Raw genomic sequence first — 19,744 nt, 5'->3', positions numbered from 1 at the left:
CTTCCTCTCCTCCTTCGCGCATTCAGCTGCGATACAAGCAATCCCGGCAGTCACCAGCCAGAAATTCCGGGAAGCCGCGTCCGCCGCACCGTCGCACTCGACCAAATTTACGCGTGCCGCATAAATACGCGATGTGATCATCGCGGGGCTGATTCAGGGGGTGTGTGTGTGTTGGCATTCCCGCCTTAAGACAAGCGACCGCGCCGATTTAGGATCCAATCGGCCGAGTTTATGCGAGCTTCGCAGCTGGGTGCACGGCCGGTCTTATTTCACGGTAACGTTATTACGTGAGCGAGGGCCCTCGCTACGCGATCTTGCACGCGTGTATACGGGCTTGCATGTTGCGACGCGTATCCTATGTTCCGCAGGGTTCACAGGGTGTCTCGGAAACGTGGGTGTAACAAAATAAGACCCTCTTGTCTCAACATCAAATCAAACAAATCGAAATTCTTTACAATGGTAATCTGTACTCTTCTCGCTTTCACCACGTATTATTTAAAATAAAAAAATTATAAACTTTTAAATTTCTTGATAAGATTGATTGCTTAAAAATAAACATCATGTCCGATAATTTTTATTATTATATAATGATATGTAAAAAAAAATAATTTTCATACTTTTTGTCGTCAAATTTCTTCAAATTTCTTGCGATAGTCAAAAAATATATTTGCTAGATAGATCGATACATGAAATAACGTCGCTGGTTAATCGAATCCACGTCGGGACACCCTGTAGACATCTGCGATGGTGTTGGCAGCGTCCACGCTCGAAGATAGGCTTGTTCAATAATTAGGCGGTTGGAAAGAGGCTGCGGGGGGTCTGTTTCAGTGCCTCGGGCGCAGAATCGCGTAGGCGTGCGCTACGCGAGCTTAAAATGTTGCCGGCGAAATTGACTGCGACTTTCTAATTAAGCATGCGACCGAATTATTCTACAGATCCCTGATAATTTTCTCACCTTTCTTGCGATTCTTCACATTTCACGCCGTCGTATAAATAAAATTTTAGCCGCATGCAATCCGTGTTTTTTTTTTTTTACTGGTATTATGAGTGATGTATATATGCTTCGAGGTTTATCATAATTTTACTTCGTGCAGTTTAAAGACGCTGTTTGCTTAATTCAGACTTAGCATCATCAAACTGTAGATATAACATTTATTCAAAATCAATATTTAATCACTCAAGTGTCTTTCCTCTTAAATAAAGATTATAAGAATATTCTAAGAAGATTCCTCGAGATTATAGAGTACAAAATGCATAATACGAAAAGGCAAAGAAGACAATCGTCGCATGCTTTGTACTCACGATCAGTAGCGCATGGAGAAAGGACGGTCGCCGCTTCTTGCGATGTATCATAGGACAAAAAGAGAATAGACTTCCTATTCGCATCACATCACGATAGGAGAAGGCGTCCCTCCGCGGCGCCCACGCGCATCGCCGCGCGTCTCCTCTATGAAGACATAAATCAAGCGCTTTCGTGGACGATGCTCGCAATTACGCACGCGTAAGCGTAACGTAATATATAATGACGCACGCATGGCGGTATGTACCGGGGCTCGTTATAATATACGCCTGCTTCATTTCTGAGCAGATCTCTCTCTCTCTCTCTCTCTCTCTCTCTCTCTCTCTCTCTCTCTCTCTCTCTCCCTCTCCCTCGTTCTCCTTCTCACATGCGAGAAAACCGACACTAGTGTGGGAGTCGTGCCAATTTGCTCCGGTATTTGGACCGCCCTTTTACATAACGAGATGCCCTTTCACCTCGCTGAGACGAACGATCGAATTTACTCCCGTAGCCGCTGTCTTTCGACGGCCCTTCGATATCTCGCGGCATGATCGGTGATCGATCGCCATACTCGCGATTTTACGCGCAAGAGAAAAAAGGCAAGAGAAGACAAAGAGAGAAATGCATATTGTTCTTTGAACTCCAGTTTCTTCTTATATAAAGAGAGAAGACACAGTAAAAAAAATTAATGTAACAATTAGACTTACATAAAAACTAAAAATATTGTAATCTTCGTATAGAAAATTTTCAATCTTGAGTTGAGCAAAAGTAATATATGCATCAATACAAATTCAATCAACAAAAATTTTTAAAAATATTCTTGTTTGCATATTTAAGACTAATTTTTTTCTGTGTTATATTCACAAAAAGAATTAATGCACGACTTCGTACTAAAAATATATCTAATTATACGTTTTTCCATATAATTAGATATATTAGATATAAGATATATTAATTTGTTTTAATGTTAAAAATTTAAAAAAAGATTATAATAAATAAATAGATAATAGTTATAGAAAACAATGCGACAATTAGACTTATTGAGTAATTGTTGATATAAAAAAAATAAGAAAATATGTAACTGCAAATATTAATAATCAAAAATTTTTGATCGACTCAACAAGTTTCTGTTTATCATTTCTGTCTGACTTCTCATGGTCTTGATTATCTCGTTATGAGTTCACGCTATTGCTATCTCATGATAAAATCTGGTCCATCATAGATCATCGGAGAAATCTCAGTACCAGCTTTGTGAAATGTTCTTATCGCATTCACATTTTCGTTTTGACGTTAGCGAAGTTTGCTCTCCGCCTCGACGAAAGGTCCGGCACGCTCGTGCCGATAAATCATTCCGCGATCCGATCGATCTTGCCGTTCGTGCCAACGGGTCTCGTGAAGACGATATTGTCCGATAATAAGGCTCATTCAGAGGCCTTATTACCTCACTCACAGGACGCCATTCTATTACATTAGCATAAGTTACTTTCTATCAAACAATATAAAAGACCGAAAGTATTTATATTATAACCATTGTTTTTTACCACGTAAAATTCTCTCTCATATTATTTCTTATGTTACATCCTGTATTATATAAATATATGTGCAATATATAGATTTTAAAATAACTATCAAGTTATGTAATAATTTATTATTCCATATAGAAAAAACAAATAAATAATTTTTTAGCTGGTAGAAGACATTAAAACGAAATTTCCGCCTAAATTAACCCAAGGCTAACGAACGGAACGAATAGCGTCGTTCGCGGACGTACGCAGATGTTTGCCCTGCTTTAAGGTGCCCGCTGTCGTCGAAGACAGTCAACGTTTACTCGGTAATTATGTAACCCCGTCAAACTGTTTCACCAAACAGCCGAAGACGGCGGCGTTCACATGACTCTGTACCGCGCCGGGCGGCGACAAAAGCCGGCCCGTTACAGATCACCTGCCGCTTGTATTTGACTATCTCACGATGGCGCGATAAGAAGACGCTTCGCGCAAATGACTTTGCCACTCCCCCCCCCTTCCCTCCCTCCCTCTCTCCCGTGCTTCGCCGTGCCGCCGCCCTTGTCGGTTCTGCGAAAGAGAAAAGAGCCGCGCAACTATTCGCGGATTACCGTGTGAACTTTATTAACTGCCAATTACCAGACTTCGTAGTTTTGTAAAAAAAAAAAAAAAAAACCTAGAAAATTGGTTGCACTAATATTTGCATTGTTACGGATCCTTTTTAGTCTTTCGCGTGAAACGTCAATGACAAATTCTGATTCCACAAACGCCTTCTCGAGTGTCTAAAATCAATTCACTCGCGGCTTTCACGCCATCGCGTGATCGGAGCTCATAATCGCGGCAAAGCGTATATCGTGGCAATTTCCAGCGGATCGAGATACTTTCACGGCGAGCATTATGGTTCATGTCGTTTGACAAAAGCGCGATGCCTTTCCGGGTTCACACGAATCTTAGCTCCCGGAGACCGGTCGAGCCGTTACCAACAAATTATATCAATTTGTTAGTGGGTATGAGAGCGAGCGGCCCCGTGGTCTGCGGGGGTGGCGCGTTGCATGCGTGTTCCAGGACTATAGATCAACCGGGTCTCGGGCCGGTAAAGGCGTGGAAGAAAAAAGAGCGGGCGGATGCTGGCGGGAGAGGCGTCCGGGATCGAAAAGCGTCCGCAAAAAGGAAAGTGGTGCACCAAACTGATGGGGCCCGTCGATGCGCAAACGTGCCTTAACATATCGCCTCGTTTACGCGTCTAATAAACGCGGCGTAACAACGGCTTTCCATTCGGCACCGTGCCAATCGATGTCCGATTTGTCGACGGCTAAAAAATCGTATCGATTTGTCCTGTCAAAATTAGTCTGTGCATTTTTTTAGTGATCCGACGGCCGTTCCGTTCATCCATCAGGATCCGAATCGGTATTATCCCGGACGGTCCTTTACATTTTTCTCATCGGGACTAGTTACGAGCGTGAAAAATGACGGTCGTTCCATCACTCCGGCTAATTTCAAGCGCGACAGTGATCGAAGCGTATTCATGTTATCTGTCAGTCGATGAATAAGCCCGGAAGAGACCACTTCGTTGCGTTATTACATCTCGAAGCGGGCAGAAATCGGCAGGAGCAAAGACGAAGGACGTGTCCGCGTGCAAGAGTAACGAGGCTCGCGGGTGAAGGGCGGGACGAACAAAAAGGAAATGAGAGTGCGCGCGTCGTGTGCGTGTGCACGCGCATATAACATATGTACGCGTTGCGCACGAGAGGGTGGAGGACCGTTAAGTCGAGAGAGAAATATATACGGCCACGAAATAGATCGCCAGGTGCGTGGGTGCCCATGAAAATGACATGGCACGTCGGTGGAACGGTGTTACAAAATATGAAATTGCGTCCATTTGTTCCAGTGGTCTCTGCGAGAGTCCGGGATCGCGCCGTGTGCCGCAGGGGACCCTGTTTGGGCCCTCTGCGCACTTTGCCATCCCTTCTCTTCTTCGCGAGAGAGACAAAGAGCGAGAGCGAGAGAGAGAGAGAGAGAGAGAGAGAGAGAGAGAGAGAGACAGCTCGCAGCTCTCGATACCATAAATCCTTCGAGGTGTTAATACGTTCACACACTCAGCGGCTCTTTCGAGCGTGGCACCCACCGGATCTGGCCCCCACGTGGAGAATCATTCGAAGACCTCTGTGGCCTTTGTCCTCGCGATATACCTAGCTTATTTGTCTTAAAGCGTACACTCTCGGAGAGTCATGACTCGAGAGTGCGAAGCGTAAATGAACGAAGAAGATATGGACATTAATTTTAATTGTATTCAGCAATTATCACGATTCCTGTTTTAAACTTCGAAAAATAATCTTTTTAATAATCAATCGACTGAAAGAAGAAGATAAAATTATAATTTAGTAACTCCAGAATTTTCAACTCGCATGCTGCATTTTTCTCTTTTGAGACGGCACGTGCGTTCGTGAAATATTAATATTCGTTTTTTTCGATGGATGGACCCCTCCGCCTTCTCCTTCGTCCCCTATCGCTCTCGTTCAGGTGATGCTTCGGAATTTTCGCAACGCGCCGTGAAACATAATAATTAGTTCCAGTTTAGCGAGGTAATGAGTGCTGGACTCCATTACGGTGCCTCATAATTGTAACCAAACCCCTATTAAAATCGACCTTATAAACGTGTGCTCCGCACCCTGCCCCGTCTCCCGCGCTGCAATGGCCTGGACCAACTGCGCAGGTCGGACAACACTATCTTCGTTGAATCGCATATCCTCTCTCACGCGCGCCGTGCAACGCGGATAACACCCTATAATTTCCGACATACTATACCGCCAAGGCGTTATCCGAGCGATCCCCACGAATCGTCGGTCGATCGTCCGGCTTCGCTAGATTTCAAGATGGGATTTCAAGCGGGCGCGTCGATGAAATACGGATGTTTGTTACCAAATTTTGGATTTATGATCGCGCGAATCAAATCGAAAAATATCAATCAACCATTACAATTTTCTTAACTAAAATTATGCGAGTGTAACATCATATTAATTATTAATTAGTAATTTCTAGGTTTTGAAATATTCAAAAAGAAAACAACATATTTTTTTGTTAAATAATAGTCTTATTAGATTTCAAATGAAAAATTTAATTGCTTTCATATCGCTTACTCATCAAATTTCTTAAAATGGAAAAATCAAATTATCAAACAAACTTTATTAAAGAAAAATGAAATGGTAATTAAAATTAAATATTGTTATTTAACAAATATAAAATATTGTTATTTAAAACAAATAGAGAGAATAGAGAGAATCCAACAGAGAGAAATAACAATCGTAAGGTTAGCGAGTATCACTCGCGAATCGCTCGTGATCCACGGACATCAGCAATTATCGTTAACGGTATCTAATGATATTTATTACGCTCGTGCTTCGCGGCGATTACTCGAAAAGGCGCGGATGAAAATTTACGAGCGTGAAAACGCGCGACGGTGATAACGAGAAATTTTGAGGCGAATATGAGTTACGAGGTTTGGCGCGCGTCGCAACGAGGGCGATAAATTCGTCGACGAGGAGCGCGCTTGAGTTCATTTGGTAACGGAGGTTTGTTTTTGCCCCTCGCCGCTCTGCTCCGTTCCAATCCGCTCGCGTACGTCGAGCACTAACTCTCACGACTTATGAGTTAGTGCTCTGGGAGAGGCACGCCGGGGCCGTTAAAGATTTAGTGCCGGCCGTTAACGGTCCTCGGCGATTTGCATGAGCGAGTCGCGCGCGCGCACCCGAGAGTACTCGCGAATTCGCGCAAATTTTATTTCTTCCTTCTATCGCGTCCCTTCCTATCAAACTTCCCCTCCGCTTTTGCGCGAGAAAAGTAAAGTATGTAGTGTGACTTTTTTCAACGATTTTTACATGAATACATATCTTTGCTTGAATCGTTTGACGACAATTGTTTTGTAGAAGTTATCAGTAAAGTTGTATTGGTATTTTTGAAAATTTTTGTAGGCTAAATGACAAATATAACACACTAATCTATCGCTCTTCATTTCACCCTAAGCTCTTCGTTTATAATATTCTGTCTTGTAACGCTCGGATAGTGAGCGTTTCACCGTGGTGAAACGAAGCAACATGCGTGCAGACGGCGGGAATCCAACTCTTGTAATTTATACTCGGTATCGCGGGACATAAATTAATATCAGGCGCGGAGGGCATGATTGACTCGCGTTCCTGGGATGGACGGGAGATCGAATCGAAAGCCCGTATTCGCACCGAGAATCGTCAAACTGCAAGCAACGATATCTATTCGCTAAACGTTCGTCGGCTTTCGTGCTAAAGACCCATCAGTTTATCCCACCGACTTCCCGACGATCAATTATTGTCCCTCTCTGTCAGATTGACGGAGCTCTCGAAGACGCTCATTTCCGCGGATTCGCACGACCGGCACGGTAGTCTTTCCTCGTCGAGACGACCGTCGGTGCTGTCAAGAGGGTTCGGCCGAGGCGATTGACAATGCGATTGAAATCCCCGTCGATCGACGAAAATCAAGGAAACTCCTGACTTCCGTGCGGACAATAAGTACTCCACCGGCGAGAGACACGCGATATACCGCCAATAGGCGACGAGCAGGGGTCGAGGGTCATCCGCGATCCGTCGAGATAAGAGCTCGAGCCGCGATTTTACCGCGAGCGGCGCACTTGAAAGCGGCGCGGCGCGTAGTGTCGGCATCGACTCGCGTGAGTTTCCGATCCGGATTATATTAAGATAAAGAGGCCCGCGCGGGGCGATGGGCGTGACGGAGATCTCGTTACATTTTCGGAAAGGTGAAGAGGATAAGCGCCGATCGCGTAAGGCGGCGAGATGCGAGCGAAAGAATCGCGCGAGGGAGAAGAGATGCAACATCCTCCCGTTGCGAAGGAATGCGTAGGCCTTGGTTTTTATATGATCGAGAATGTATGTACGTTTGCACGTAAATATACTTAACAGACGTTTAAAGGAAAAGAATATTCTGTAATAACAAATTTAATATTAGCTTTTATAAATTTAGAATCCAACCGGCGTAATTAAACATGTTGGAAAGTTATGTGAATAATAATTTCCCAAAGTTGTAACTAATATAAGAGTAATCATAAATATGAGAAAGATCATAAATTTTATTTGTATGACGACATGAAGATTCAGCTCTATCACAGAAATGCGAAATCAATTTATTTTAGAAAAAACAGAGAAAAAAAATTGTTATATACACCCAGCTTTTCACGGGCGGCACTTCATAATCCGCCGGAATCGCTGCGGAAATCGCGTGGAAATTGTATATTTCTCTCGTTGTCAATTTTTAAAGAATCATAAATTTAAGAGTAAGAAAACCGCGCGCAATGACCTAGATATCCCTAATCGGAAAATTTACTCTCCGATTCACGCGACAGTGTTACGCGAAACTTTCGCGGTGCATAAATAATCTTCGGGATAGTAATTAGTTATTAGTTTCACGAGTGGTCATCGGGCGTCGGTTTTAACGCAGCGTTTTGTGATCAGCAGTGCTTCTTTCAGCTTAAAGATTTGCGAGGATATCGGAGGCGGATTCACGGGGAGAACGTGCCCCCGATTAACGTTACCCGATCCATTTTACGAGAATATCTTTCGCCAGAGCGTGAGATAAACGTCTGATTTTACGGAGGCTCGCGGAATCTCGCATCGACTCGTTTCGTTGCCGGTCCTGCCCGATCGAGAGAGGAGTATAAAGGGTGCCGACGGGCATTGTCTGGCGTTTAGTGCTGGCCCGACCTTTGCTACATGTATCGCCCCCCCCCCTCCCCCCCTCGGCATCCCGATGAGCTTCGGGGCTTCTTAAACTTCGAGCTCCCCAGCGTGTTCCGCGTATTCGCGGCGCAGACGTAATACTCTTACGATTATTTCACCTGCATCTTCCCACAGACTTCCTTCTATGTTAAATCAATTCAAATTGGTTTACGCGCTTTTGTACGCAGCTCTCAATGCTTGTTATCGGAGAATAAAATCAATTTTATTTTTAAATAACTTGGTGATAGATACAATATCACAAATCGAGTATCAAATATAAAAGTAATTTTAATGTCATTTCTGTTGTTTGCTGTAGAGACTCAAATGTCATTCATGACACACTTTCGGAAACCGATTAGACGTTTCTCTAAAGAGAAATAAAGGCTGAATTTCAAAGCGAAGATTTTCGCTCTTAGCTCTGCGCGATATATCCGATTCGTGACATATCACCGTAAGTCGCCGTACGTCGCGGCATTTTCGTTTTAACGCCCGTCGTCGCGCGTCATTAGAGGAAAACACTCTTCGTCTCCTCCTTTTGCTTTAACGGTCCGATAACGGATGGCGGTTTTTATCTCGTAAATTTTTTCCCGATAAACCCATCGTGTCGCCGCGACGTTATGCCCCGACCGGCCGGTGCTTCGACCGGCCATTTCGCGTTTGTACGTCGCATCCAAGAATTCCTTCCTGGGAAATTAAGCGGACTTTCAGAAATCGATGTGCACCTGGGGGGTCGTGGCAGAACACTCTTTAACAGGGAACGTTACGTGCACTGTGCAAATGTAAGCGGCCGTTACTCCCTGACCTCGTCGTATCTTCTGTTTCCCAGTTGACACCGCTGTATACGCGTTAACTGGAGAATAGGATAAACCTGACTTTCTGTGCGCCGTTTTATGGATTTACCCGTCGAGTCATAAAGGATAACGTCGCGCACGCACGGGGAACGTATTACATTTATGTATGCGTATATCACGTATCTAATTGTAGGGAAACGGTAGGGTATTATGTCGATTATTAGCGTCGCGATAATGTCAAACGGCCGCCGCGCGTCGGACTTTCTTACCTTTCTTACCTTTCTCTACCGCAAATTATCACAGACTCGTCTTTATGTTGAATATCCTGGATCCAGATTGCACACTTCTCCCTCTCTTAAACAAAAACACAATGGAGACGTAATAAACAAATCATTTTCCCGAAATTTATCTATCATAAATATTTAAAATTATCTTTACAATATACTATATGAAAAATACTAATATTTATAAAGTTATTTTTATAGGATGTAAATTTGTCGTAAAAGAGCCAGAGAGAAATATTTTTTAATTCAGAGACTCGCGTTTTGCTCTTTCTTCTCTCTCTCTCTCTCTCTCTCTCTCTCTCTCTCTCTCTCTTTCTTTTACTCTCTGTTTCTGTTTTCCTTTTCATATACCAATTAAAGACCAAAGATAATTAAGTGCCTTTATAAGATGACGCGCATCGGAGCTCGATCAATGCTCCGATAAATCGAAGATTACGGGACGGATCGCTATACGCTCGCTGGCAAGATGTCAGCCGGCCGCGCGATCGGTCTTAATTTTTCTCAATTGATTCGCACAATTACCGATTATTAATGATCTCGGTGATTAGCGAGCGTGTTCGCTCTTAAGCCGGGACGCGCCTGAGACGCGCCGCGTCGCGCTGGCAAGAGCGCGCCGAGACATATCTCATACGTCAACTTATTTACATTGACATACGCGCGAGTCTTGCGCAGAAGCGACACGACGCACGGGACGTAATAAGGCGTTTATGGCGGATATGCGGATCACGTTGCCTCTTTTATATCAGATTTCCTCCGTGCTCGCGCGCGTTACTTTGTCAGTGTTTGAGCCGCTACGTTGACGGCCGGCGCGACGATCTCGGGCCGCGGCCCGAACATGGCGTGCCGGCTGCCGATCGGCAATACATAAGCGTGCATTATCCAAAGATTACGATTATTTTATAGCGCTATACGCGCGAGTCGTAAAATTCACGTGCCATTTTAACAACTGGCTTCCTGCTGATGCGGGTTCGTATTGTAGCGGGCGAGTTGCGAGCGGCGAGCGATGATCGCGGCGGGAAGAACGCGCGACGATCCGCGCGCGGCCCGAAGGTGGATGGTTTTTAATTGATAAATAAATCACGGCGCGCGCGACACTGATTGAGATTCGCATTCGACATTCTCAATTACCGTCACCGACCCTGAACCCCGTCGCGCTGCGCCACGCCGCGCCGAGAGCCGAGCCCCTTCCAACGTCGGGCCATTTCTCGTCGTTCGAAATCTTGTTTATTGGCGAACGCTCGCTCTATCGCCGCGATCCGTCACCACCCCGACGGACGGAACGAGAGAAGGACTGTCTAACCACGCGCCTACATAAGGCAAATGATTAAATAAGGTCCCGCGTGCATCTCTCACATCGAAAAGTCTCTAATAAGACGAATGATTTATCGGATGAGCGAGGAAGAATGAGAAATTCGTCGTGAGATTCGTGACATCTTACTGTCCTTTCGCGCACATAAATCTGCTGTTATGAAATTTTTCTATAGTCACATAGATCCAATGAATTATGAGATAAACCGTTATGCAACGAGACACTCTGACGTTTCGTTATACGAAATGATAATTAAATCCCGTGTTGCCGTGAGAAATGTATTGGAAATAGCATCGATTTTTAAGGCAGCCACATCCCAGAAAGAATCACAGATCATTAGATTAGATTATCATCTTCGAGAAAAAGCTTCAGCGTTTCCATTTCTGGGCGCGATAGAAATTTATAATATAGCGCGGTGATTAAGCACCGGCGGGCACTCACAATGGCATCCGAAAGCCCGCTATATAAATAGCGAACATACGGCGTCGGAGGCGATACGAAGGAGTTACGGAAGTCGTGCGGCGATCATTGTGGTCCTCACAGTGGGAGCGTTTATGTTCCGACAATTTCTAGCGTGCTTTAGGAGCCCGGCCGACGTCTTTTGTGCGCCGGCCCGATGCGCCCTGCTCGCGATCTTCCTTGCCTTACATTGCCCGGTAGTCGAGGTATTTACCTACTTACGCCCCAGACACGAGAGCGCGTACACGCTGTCGAGACATAATGCTCGAGAAATATGAGCTCACGACCCCCCGGTAGCGCGGATTCCTATGCCGACGTGAATAAAACGCGCACCCTTCCTCCCTCTCCGCCCCCCCCCTCTTTCTCTCTCTCTCTCTCACACTCTTTCTTCTCTCTCGCTGCTCGGAGAATGGTCTTGTTGCGTCACGTATTAGAAACCTTAGCATAGTATCAATTCTTAGATATAGTCGACGAGATATATATGTACCTTGGAAAGAACGCTCTTAATCAAACGCTCGTGTTTCTTTGTATGTGATGTAACATCTCTCTTATCAAAGATATATGTTTCTCAAGCGGAGAATAAACGTAGCGTAATTAGTACAGAAGTAAAATAAGAATTGTAAAAAAAAAAAACTGTTTAACTGATACAAGGATACACTCAGCATGGTATTCAATTAAGGAGTTCTATCACACAAGATAGTAGCGGGGATTTAACGTACGGTATTATTAGCAGAATAGGAAAATTCCTTCAAAATTCTGAAATCATCCAAGTTCGAATTTTGCTCACCCAATCGTTGAATCAACTCTGCTTTTGATTCCTTGGCGATTAGCCCTTTCTCGCGAGGAGACCTTCAACTCCGTTAGCATAAAATCATTATCTTCCAATGATAATTCATTATGCATTATCCTTCATTATGATTCGGTATACACAGTGTTAAACAGTGTAGAATGACAATAAATGGCAATGTTCATACAGAACTACAACGGTACTGATGACACTCAGATATTTTGGCGCATAGTAAAAATAATATTCCGCGAATAACTCATAGAGTATATCGATCCTATCCTGTTCAATCGAATATCGCATTTGTTGTTTCTCACTTTTGTGCACACAATGATAAAATGATTTTGCGCCGACAATTCGTTTCAAAGTCGTGCAAAGCTAGCTTTATTCTACTTGTGATAACAACTGTGATGTCACAATTTCACTTTTGAAAAATACTGTAAAAATATTTATCAGAATAATAATAGGGATTCAACATATAGTATTATAGGAGAATATAATACTATTATAATAAAATTCAAAAATTACATATCGGAGTCTCGAGGTTGTGATTTGACAACTATTCAACACTGATTCAACTTCTATATGATGTCTCGAAATCTGTCTCGTTCTTTTAATAGTCTTTTAATAGTCAAATATAGAAACATAACAACTTGTAATTCAATAAGAATGGGCAACGATCAAACTTATGAACGGTTTTTATCTGCTGATGACAAAAATATGACTGAAAGAAATATGACAAAAAAAAATCATATATGTATAATCAAATATGTGTAATTGATACACGAATACAATTAACACTGCATTCAATTAAAGTTACAATCTTGGATCTTTACATCTTGGATTATTTCTTATGCATATCGAGATGCATGCGTGTACTTCGTAAATAGATGAGGTCATTGAATTGTTTCTGCGAAGAAAACAATTGTTACAAAAAAATGCCAGATACGATACAGTTATTCCACATTGGTTACCATACAATGCGTTCTAAAAGTCAAAGATTTCGCCGCACGATACCCAAGAATGATCGCCCGCGAAATGACTCAATCAACGAGGCGATTTGCACATCGTCAGAGCTGCCTCGTGCATTTTCCTCCGCATTTTCTTCCATCGCCGTTCGCTGCTTTCGGAGATCTCGCCGAGACGACTTCACGATCGCTCGTGGATCGTGATTTAGCTGAAACGGGTTCGGAGGTCCTGTTTTCCTTGCGCAAACCGCAGCGGTGGACCTCGCGATCGCTCGGCAACGCTCGGCGTGCACACGTGTGTACACGCTTCTTCGTGCGAGCACGCACGTGTATATGCGTTCGCTGTAAGCGAAGATAAAACACATCCGAGATGCAATGTCGCGGCGGGTACACAGGTGCACAATGCACTCTCGGGGAACGAGCAGAAAGAGAGAAAGAAAGAAAGGAAGAGGTACCGTATAGTAGACTACTTAAAATGCATTGGCAATAAGCCACGTTGCGTTACGCGTTGCAGACCGTCCGCCGTGTTTGCGAGTCTAGTCCAATCCGGTATCGAGGCACTCTCGGTGGAGCTATAAGACTTAAAGTCGTCTCGTCTAGTCGTATAAGCGGTCTCACCGACGGCGACGGCGGCATTTACACAGAGAGAAGTTCGAGCCTCTTCTGCGGATACGAGAACTCGAAAAGGGAAAGGATGACGTGAGAGAAATGATACGAATTCCCGCGCAGCGACGGCGATTGCGTTTATAATTGCAAAATCGAAAGGAGGAGATAGACTATAGATGATAGAAATTATTAGAGTACACCGATTTGTCGATGCTCAGCAACGATGTTGCGCTTGAGAGTCGATCTGAATGCATCGAGATGAAATATGAAAAGGAAGATGTCAAGAGAAATGAAAGGAACAAAATACGGAGAAGGCTTTGCGTATTTTAACGGGTATGAACGGAGATCATTATGTTGCAAACCATTTCGTCATCCCAATTTCCATGCATATCCTCGGATACGAGGTCGACATGTTTCCTGACCCCCGTCGCTCTGCTTGCCCGTAATTAATTGAGAATGCTATTAAAATTATCAGGCTATCGCTTCGCGTTGCCCATAAGCGCCTCGCATCTCTGTCTCGCCATGTAATTCTGCCTTCGTGCATCGATTCCTTAAAGTGCCACGAGGTCATGGACTGTGCATCGATAATATCTGAACTTCCTTGCCGGTGCGCGCGCGTGTATCAAATTATCGATATAATAATTAACTTTAAATTATACCAATAATTATTCAAACCTGTCTTCGGTCTCCTTGGTAGAGTAGTATACGTATAATTTATATGCAATAAATGTTTTATACATACACTTGGATTTATTAATCTGTACACTTTTTATCCTATTTATATTGTATCCTATTTTTAATAAGATTTAATGGAACAAAACCGAAATTATACGTAATTTATCAGTTACAATATAAAATATATTCCGATATATATATATATATATATTCCATGATAATCAATTCCAAAAGCGACGATCTGCCCTCCTCCCAAACGACGTGTGACTTACACGTGGGATTTACGTGTAAAGGTTACATTAACGTGCCGGAGTGCCCGTGGCAGAGGCACCGCGTGTCTGAGAGAACGAGGTGGTTGAAACGTAATACTGGTAACGAGTACCTAATTCAAGCGTGGCCGCGTCATAAGTCCGGCAAAGTGCGCTATAAGTTGCCCCCGCTAGCCGTAATGGTGTTTATGGGCCATTCCAGCGCAGGTAGCATCCGGTGTAACTGCGACCGGGCAATGCAGGCACATACCTACTCCGGAAAACCATCGATGGCGGTCGCAATCGCAGACTGGAATTCCGCGATGAATGGAACTAGCGTATAGCAAAGGCGCGACGCAAAGAGAGCCCGAGCGAAAACGGCGTCCGGCATTGTCTCGAGTCGCAGAGTGCGTTGAGGTCGCCGGTTCAACCGCGAGGAGACTTTAACGCCCGAGCGGTGCCGTTCGATGCGGAAGCCGCTACGGGAATGTTTCCCGCTGTCGTTTGTTCTTTTCAATTTTTAGACCATTAAAGCAAAGTATTCGGTAGATTCGCGAAGCTAACACAGATCAACAATGAAAATATTCAGAGGAGGTCTAGCGTTCGTATAACAGATATCGTACGATCGTACGTATCAACGTACGATTATATCTCAAGAATATTTTAATATCCATTAAATTTAAATACTCTGATTAAATCGGATTAAATAATGTTAAGTATTAGTAGATCTTTGATTACACTGCGGAGTACAGAACAAGGAAAAATGTATTTTAAATCTTCTTGAAAAAAATATGAACGTTAAGTCGTTCAATACGGTGCTGTTTGACGCGGAATGTCCCCGCTATTTATTTGTTCCTTTTGATTTTTAAACCATTAAAGCAAGATATTCAATATATTCACGAAGCTAACACAGATCAATGAAAATATTCAAAGAGGTCTAATGTTTGCAACAAACGACATACGATTATATCTCAAGAATATTTCAACATCCATTAAATTTAAATACCCTTATATCAGATTTACTAGTAGATCTTTGATTAATTGCAGAACAGAGAACAGGAAAAAACGTATTTTAAAACTTTACTGAAAAAATATGAACATTGAATCGTTCAATTAACAAGGTATTAACGATTAGCGAATATGGTATCAAATTAATTAATAATGAATTGATTAAGACGATAAAATTGAATGATTCAAGAAATGATTCATATCGATTGTGCCGTTAACCTGCATTGCGAGAAGCGGCTATTAGCTCGTTAAAGTTTAATGAGTCGTTAATGATTATTGAAGACATTATCAAAACAATCGATAATGAATCGATACGTTGTAAAACATCTGTCAAATTTTTCTCTATTTATCATTATCGCTCTAGCCGTTTAGTGTCGATAAATGCATATACGAGCAAGTTAAACTTAAAGTAAATTTAGTAAATGCGTCCTATAAAATAAATATATGAAAAGTGTATTCTAGATGCGTCATTCTATTCTAATTAAGCAGTCGTATCAAGATGCGCTTAGAAAATATGCAGACTGATACATTGTTCTATGCGTCTATTAGAATACATGTGAAACTTTTCCGACACCTTCGAATCGTACGTGTCGCTCGTTAATAGAAATACCGTGGAGATGTGAGATTCCGCGCTATGCGAGGCCTAGAGAAACGCCGTGTGTGCAAAAGGAACAATCGCCCGTACGGCATAACGAACAAATCAACGGCGGAGCACGCCGCGCCTTAACCCCGCGCTGTAAACTCCAAACCGAGATGCGCGAGCGCGTTCTCGCTTTCGTTCGCGCGATCGTAAAGAGCACGCATTTGAATATGAATAAATCGTGGCGCAGTCGGTTCGCTCGCCCGTCGGTTCGTCCGTCCATTCGTCTCATCCGTATGTCCGTTCGTCCGTTTGTTCGTCCGGCGCAACGGCGGCGGCGACTTGCAACATCCGTCCGCTCGTCCAACTCGGCGGAGTGTTTTACACATGCGCATTTATGGATTGCTTAATGGCGGCCGCCTACAAATTAGACGAGCGGTAAATCAGCATCGAGCGGACCACACCGCGCTCGCACAATACGCGAGCACCACGGTGGGCATTGTTGCCTGCGCGCGCCATGGCCAATAAAATATTGGGTGCACTGGGGCGCATCTTCGACGACGACTTCGTCGAAGACGACGGAGGCCCGGATCTTTCTCGTCTTCTCGCGGCTGTTGAGAAGAGAGGAAAGCCGAAGCTCGGTCATATATCACAAGTGGATAAAGTGCGCCTCAGAAAGAAATAATGACTCGTCGTGTGGAAATACGTGAGAAAACTCGGCGACCATTGTCCTCGCCGCTAATGTGGCGATGAAAAAAAGACTTGGTTACGGGCTTGATCGTCGCCTCGCCGCGATCATAATGACAGTGGATTTTCCCGTAATGTCAGTGGGTTACACGCTGTTGTTTTTTCAAGCAAGATGCGCGAAGTATCGAAAATCGCGTCTCTCGATTGGCAAATTCCTTTTCCTACTTTCCCTTTTTCTTGCTTATAAATACATATTCTTCTTTATCCAATATACGTACTTATAAGAAAATACATTTTCATATTTTTTTCTTACAAAATATTTCTTTACAAAATCTGCTATTACATTATTATTCTCTATTAAAAATAATGGTATACAACTCTAGAAAATTTCGAAAATTCATCACGCTACGGGATATCCTTACCCCGTTTACAATTAAATCCCTTTCGATTAGTATCAATGTGCAACAACAAAAACACGTATTGAAATGAATTTAATTTTATAAAATTAATTCACAGCTCGGCGAAGGATGATTTCGTATTCCGTATTCTACGCGATCGAAAACCACAACGCATAGAGACGCGTTACGGTGGTCCACTCGGACGCGGGATGCCGCTACAAGGATAGCATACTTTCGTGTTCGTCGAAGCGACGGCGGTAGCAACGACGAACGCGATGTGCACAGCAGTGGCAGCAGCAGCAGCAGCAGCAGCAACAGCAGCAGCGGCAGCAGCAGCATCAGCGACGGCGAGTTGCGCAGGAGCATTAAAAGACACCGCGCGCGCGAATAGTGATTACTACGAGGCCGCTCGAAGCTATGGCCGCAGGTTGATTATCTCACCTGTCCGGACTCTTTTACTCTCGCTGCTGCTATAATAGGTTCTTCGTCCCCCATGCCAGTGGTCTACCACTGCCGCCGTACTCGCCGCGCGCGCGATTATATTTCTTGCTCTCCTACATACCCTCCCGTCACCCTTCCCGCCCCCACCGATAGATCGGAGGCCTCCTTCCGCGTTGCCTTCGCGACTTTGTTTTTCCCTGCTCGCCTCCCGTGTTCCCTCAGAAAATGATCGTCGGCAGCTGCTTGGACGCGATTTATTGGATCCGATCGGAATGATTTCCCGATTTTTCAGTCGGCCGTAACGAGAGACAACGCACGCGATTTTCTGCACGCCGCGAATGGGATAATACAGCAAAGATGTAGAATGGCAATTTCGTTGATCGCTATATTACCCAATGAAAGACGATGATTCCAAAATAATCACGCCCTCGTAATAATGTAAATGCATTATTTTTTTTTTAAATAAATTCTTTTAATTCTCTCTCAGCACAATGATGACAGTGCCAGAAAAAATTGTATTCGGAATAGGCATGAAATTAATTCCACGAAAAGCTTACATTTAAATGATCATGGTGGATCTGCGGAAAATTATTCAAATCGTAAATGTCGCCATCCCACCTTGTTTCCATTTATGAAACTAGATCCGAGAACGCGCAACTCGAACAATTACTCAGGCGATCGTGCACGCGGAGGCGCAGGCGGAAGGAATAAATTGCATAAGTGGAGGAGAGTAAACGAACCATCGTAGGCATGATCTACGTCGCGGAATCGGATTTTTTATACGCGTTGCTATGCCCGCACATACGTGCCATACAGAAAACTCCATTAGACGTTAAATCTCTCCTCCTCGTCTATCACGAGGCGGGCGCGCCAAGGTGCATCGAGTCGGTGCATCCGCGCTCCCGCGGCACTCGATAAAGCGAGATTGTCAAGACGGTCGCGGGGTAGGGGCACCCGTGTTGGAAGGGGTTGCAATGTGAGAAGGCTAGGCAAAGAAGAACAGAAGGGAAGAGGAGCGACTTTGCGGCGGCGGCGGCGGCGGCGGCGACCGCGGCACCAAGGAGCAGAAGAACCGTCGCTTTTTTGTCCAAGTCAATATATCAGCGCGGGGGCCATGTCTAACGGGTAATGCACTGCTCGATCCCTCCTGCACGACGAAAGGAAGCTGCTGCTGTTGCTGCCGCTGCCGTTATCGCTGCCACCACCGTTGCTCTCGCTGCGGCTGCGGCAGTAACGGCTGTTACCGTCGCGAAACGCTCCGGGCAGTCGCATGATCGTCGTTGTCAGGGAAGAAAACTACTTCATTTTCCGCGCCGTCGACGGCCAAGGTTGCCGTGGGGGTCAAAATCGCCGGGGGCGATTATTATGTTTTTCAGCCGATACCGAGTCGACGATGCTCCCTTTGCCGTTTCTGGGCGAGGATCGCCATTGTCGGGATGAAGGACAGAGAAGTAAGATTGACCCGTTCTTGTTGAGATCTCGTAATTATATTATACGTACGGTGGAAGTTAACACATTCGTATGATGGCAAAGTATAAACGAATGAGAAATGCACGAGGATGCAAAATGTAATCACTAAACCCTTATTGGCAATCGAAGGTAAATAGCATAAATCTCGGAAGTGACTTATCCAAGAGACAGATAATGCCGCGTCTCACGTGATTGCGCCTAGAAGATAGCGAGCAAGCGATTTGACAAATTGCCTCCGTCTTCTCTCTCAGGCAACTACCAGCGCGACGATGTTATAAAATCGCGGCAAATTTTTTTTTTCCTTTTTCCTTCTTTTTTTCCTCGGACGCTCAGGTCAGGTTGAGACACTCCGCTCAATTAGCCTCGCATTCCACGGGAGACAGGTGCTGTTACCGCCCGCGGTGTACGACATGCGAATTTGATCACAGAGTTATAGATGAGCACAAGTAATATATTCAGTAGATGAGTATGCACACGCGGATGTACTTTAACCCTT

The 19,744-nt window shown here is 44.2% G+C and overlaps 1 protein-coding gene across 15 annotated transcripts in view; it reads right to left on the bottom strand.

The window, feature by feature from the left end:
• Nucleotides 1-19,744, bottom strand: part of LOC105427671 (uncharacterized) — a 159,377-nt gene that overhangs the window by 113,073 nt on the left and 26,560 nt on the right. For 10 of the 15 annotated variants that reach the window (XR_016139036.1, XR_016139033.1, XR_016139037.1 and 7 more), the window contains one exon: nt 9,610-9,685. Coding sequence is in view for 10 of the 15 variants with exons in the window: in XM_089076004.1 (XP_088932130.1) it covers nt 9,610-9,685 (76 nt within the window). In the remaining 5 variants the exon portion in view is untranslated. Of the gene's footprint in view, nt 1-9,600; nt 9,686-19,744 lie in introns of all 15 variants that reach the window. The other 5 variants (XR_016139034.1, XR_016139035.1, XM_089076005.1 and 2 more) reach the window with 1 other exon arrangement.

This window comes from Pogonomyrmex barbatus, unplaced genomic scaffold, assembly GCF_055798465.1.
Source record: "Pogonomyrmex barbatus isolate J1 unplaced genomic scaffold, ASM5579846v1 scaffold2, whole genome shotgun sequence".
Lineage (NCBI taxonomy): Eukaryota > Metazoa > Arthropoda > Insecta > Hymenoptera > Formicidae > Pogonomyrmex > Pogonomyrmex barbatus.
This window is presented reverse-complemented; position numbering and strand designations above follow the sequence as displayed.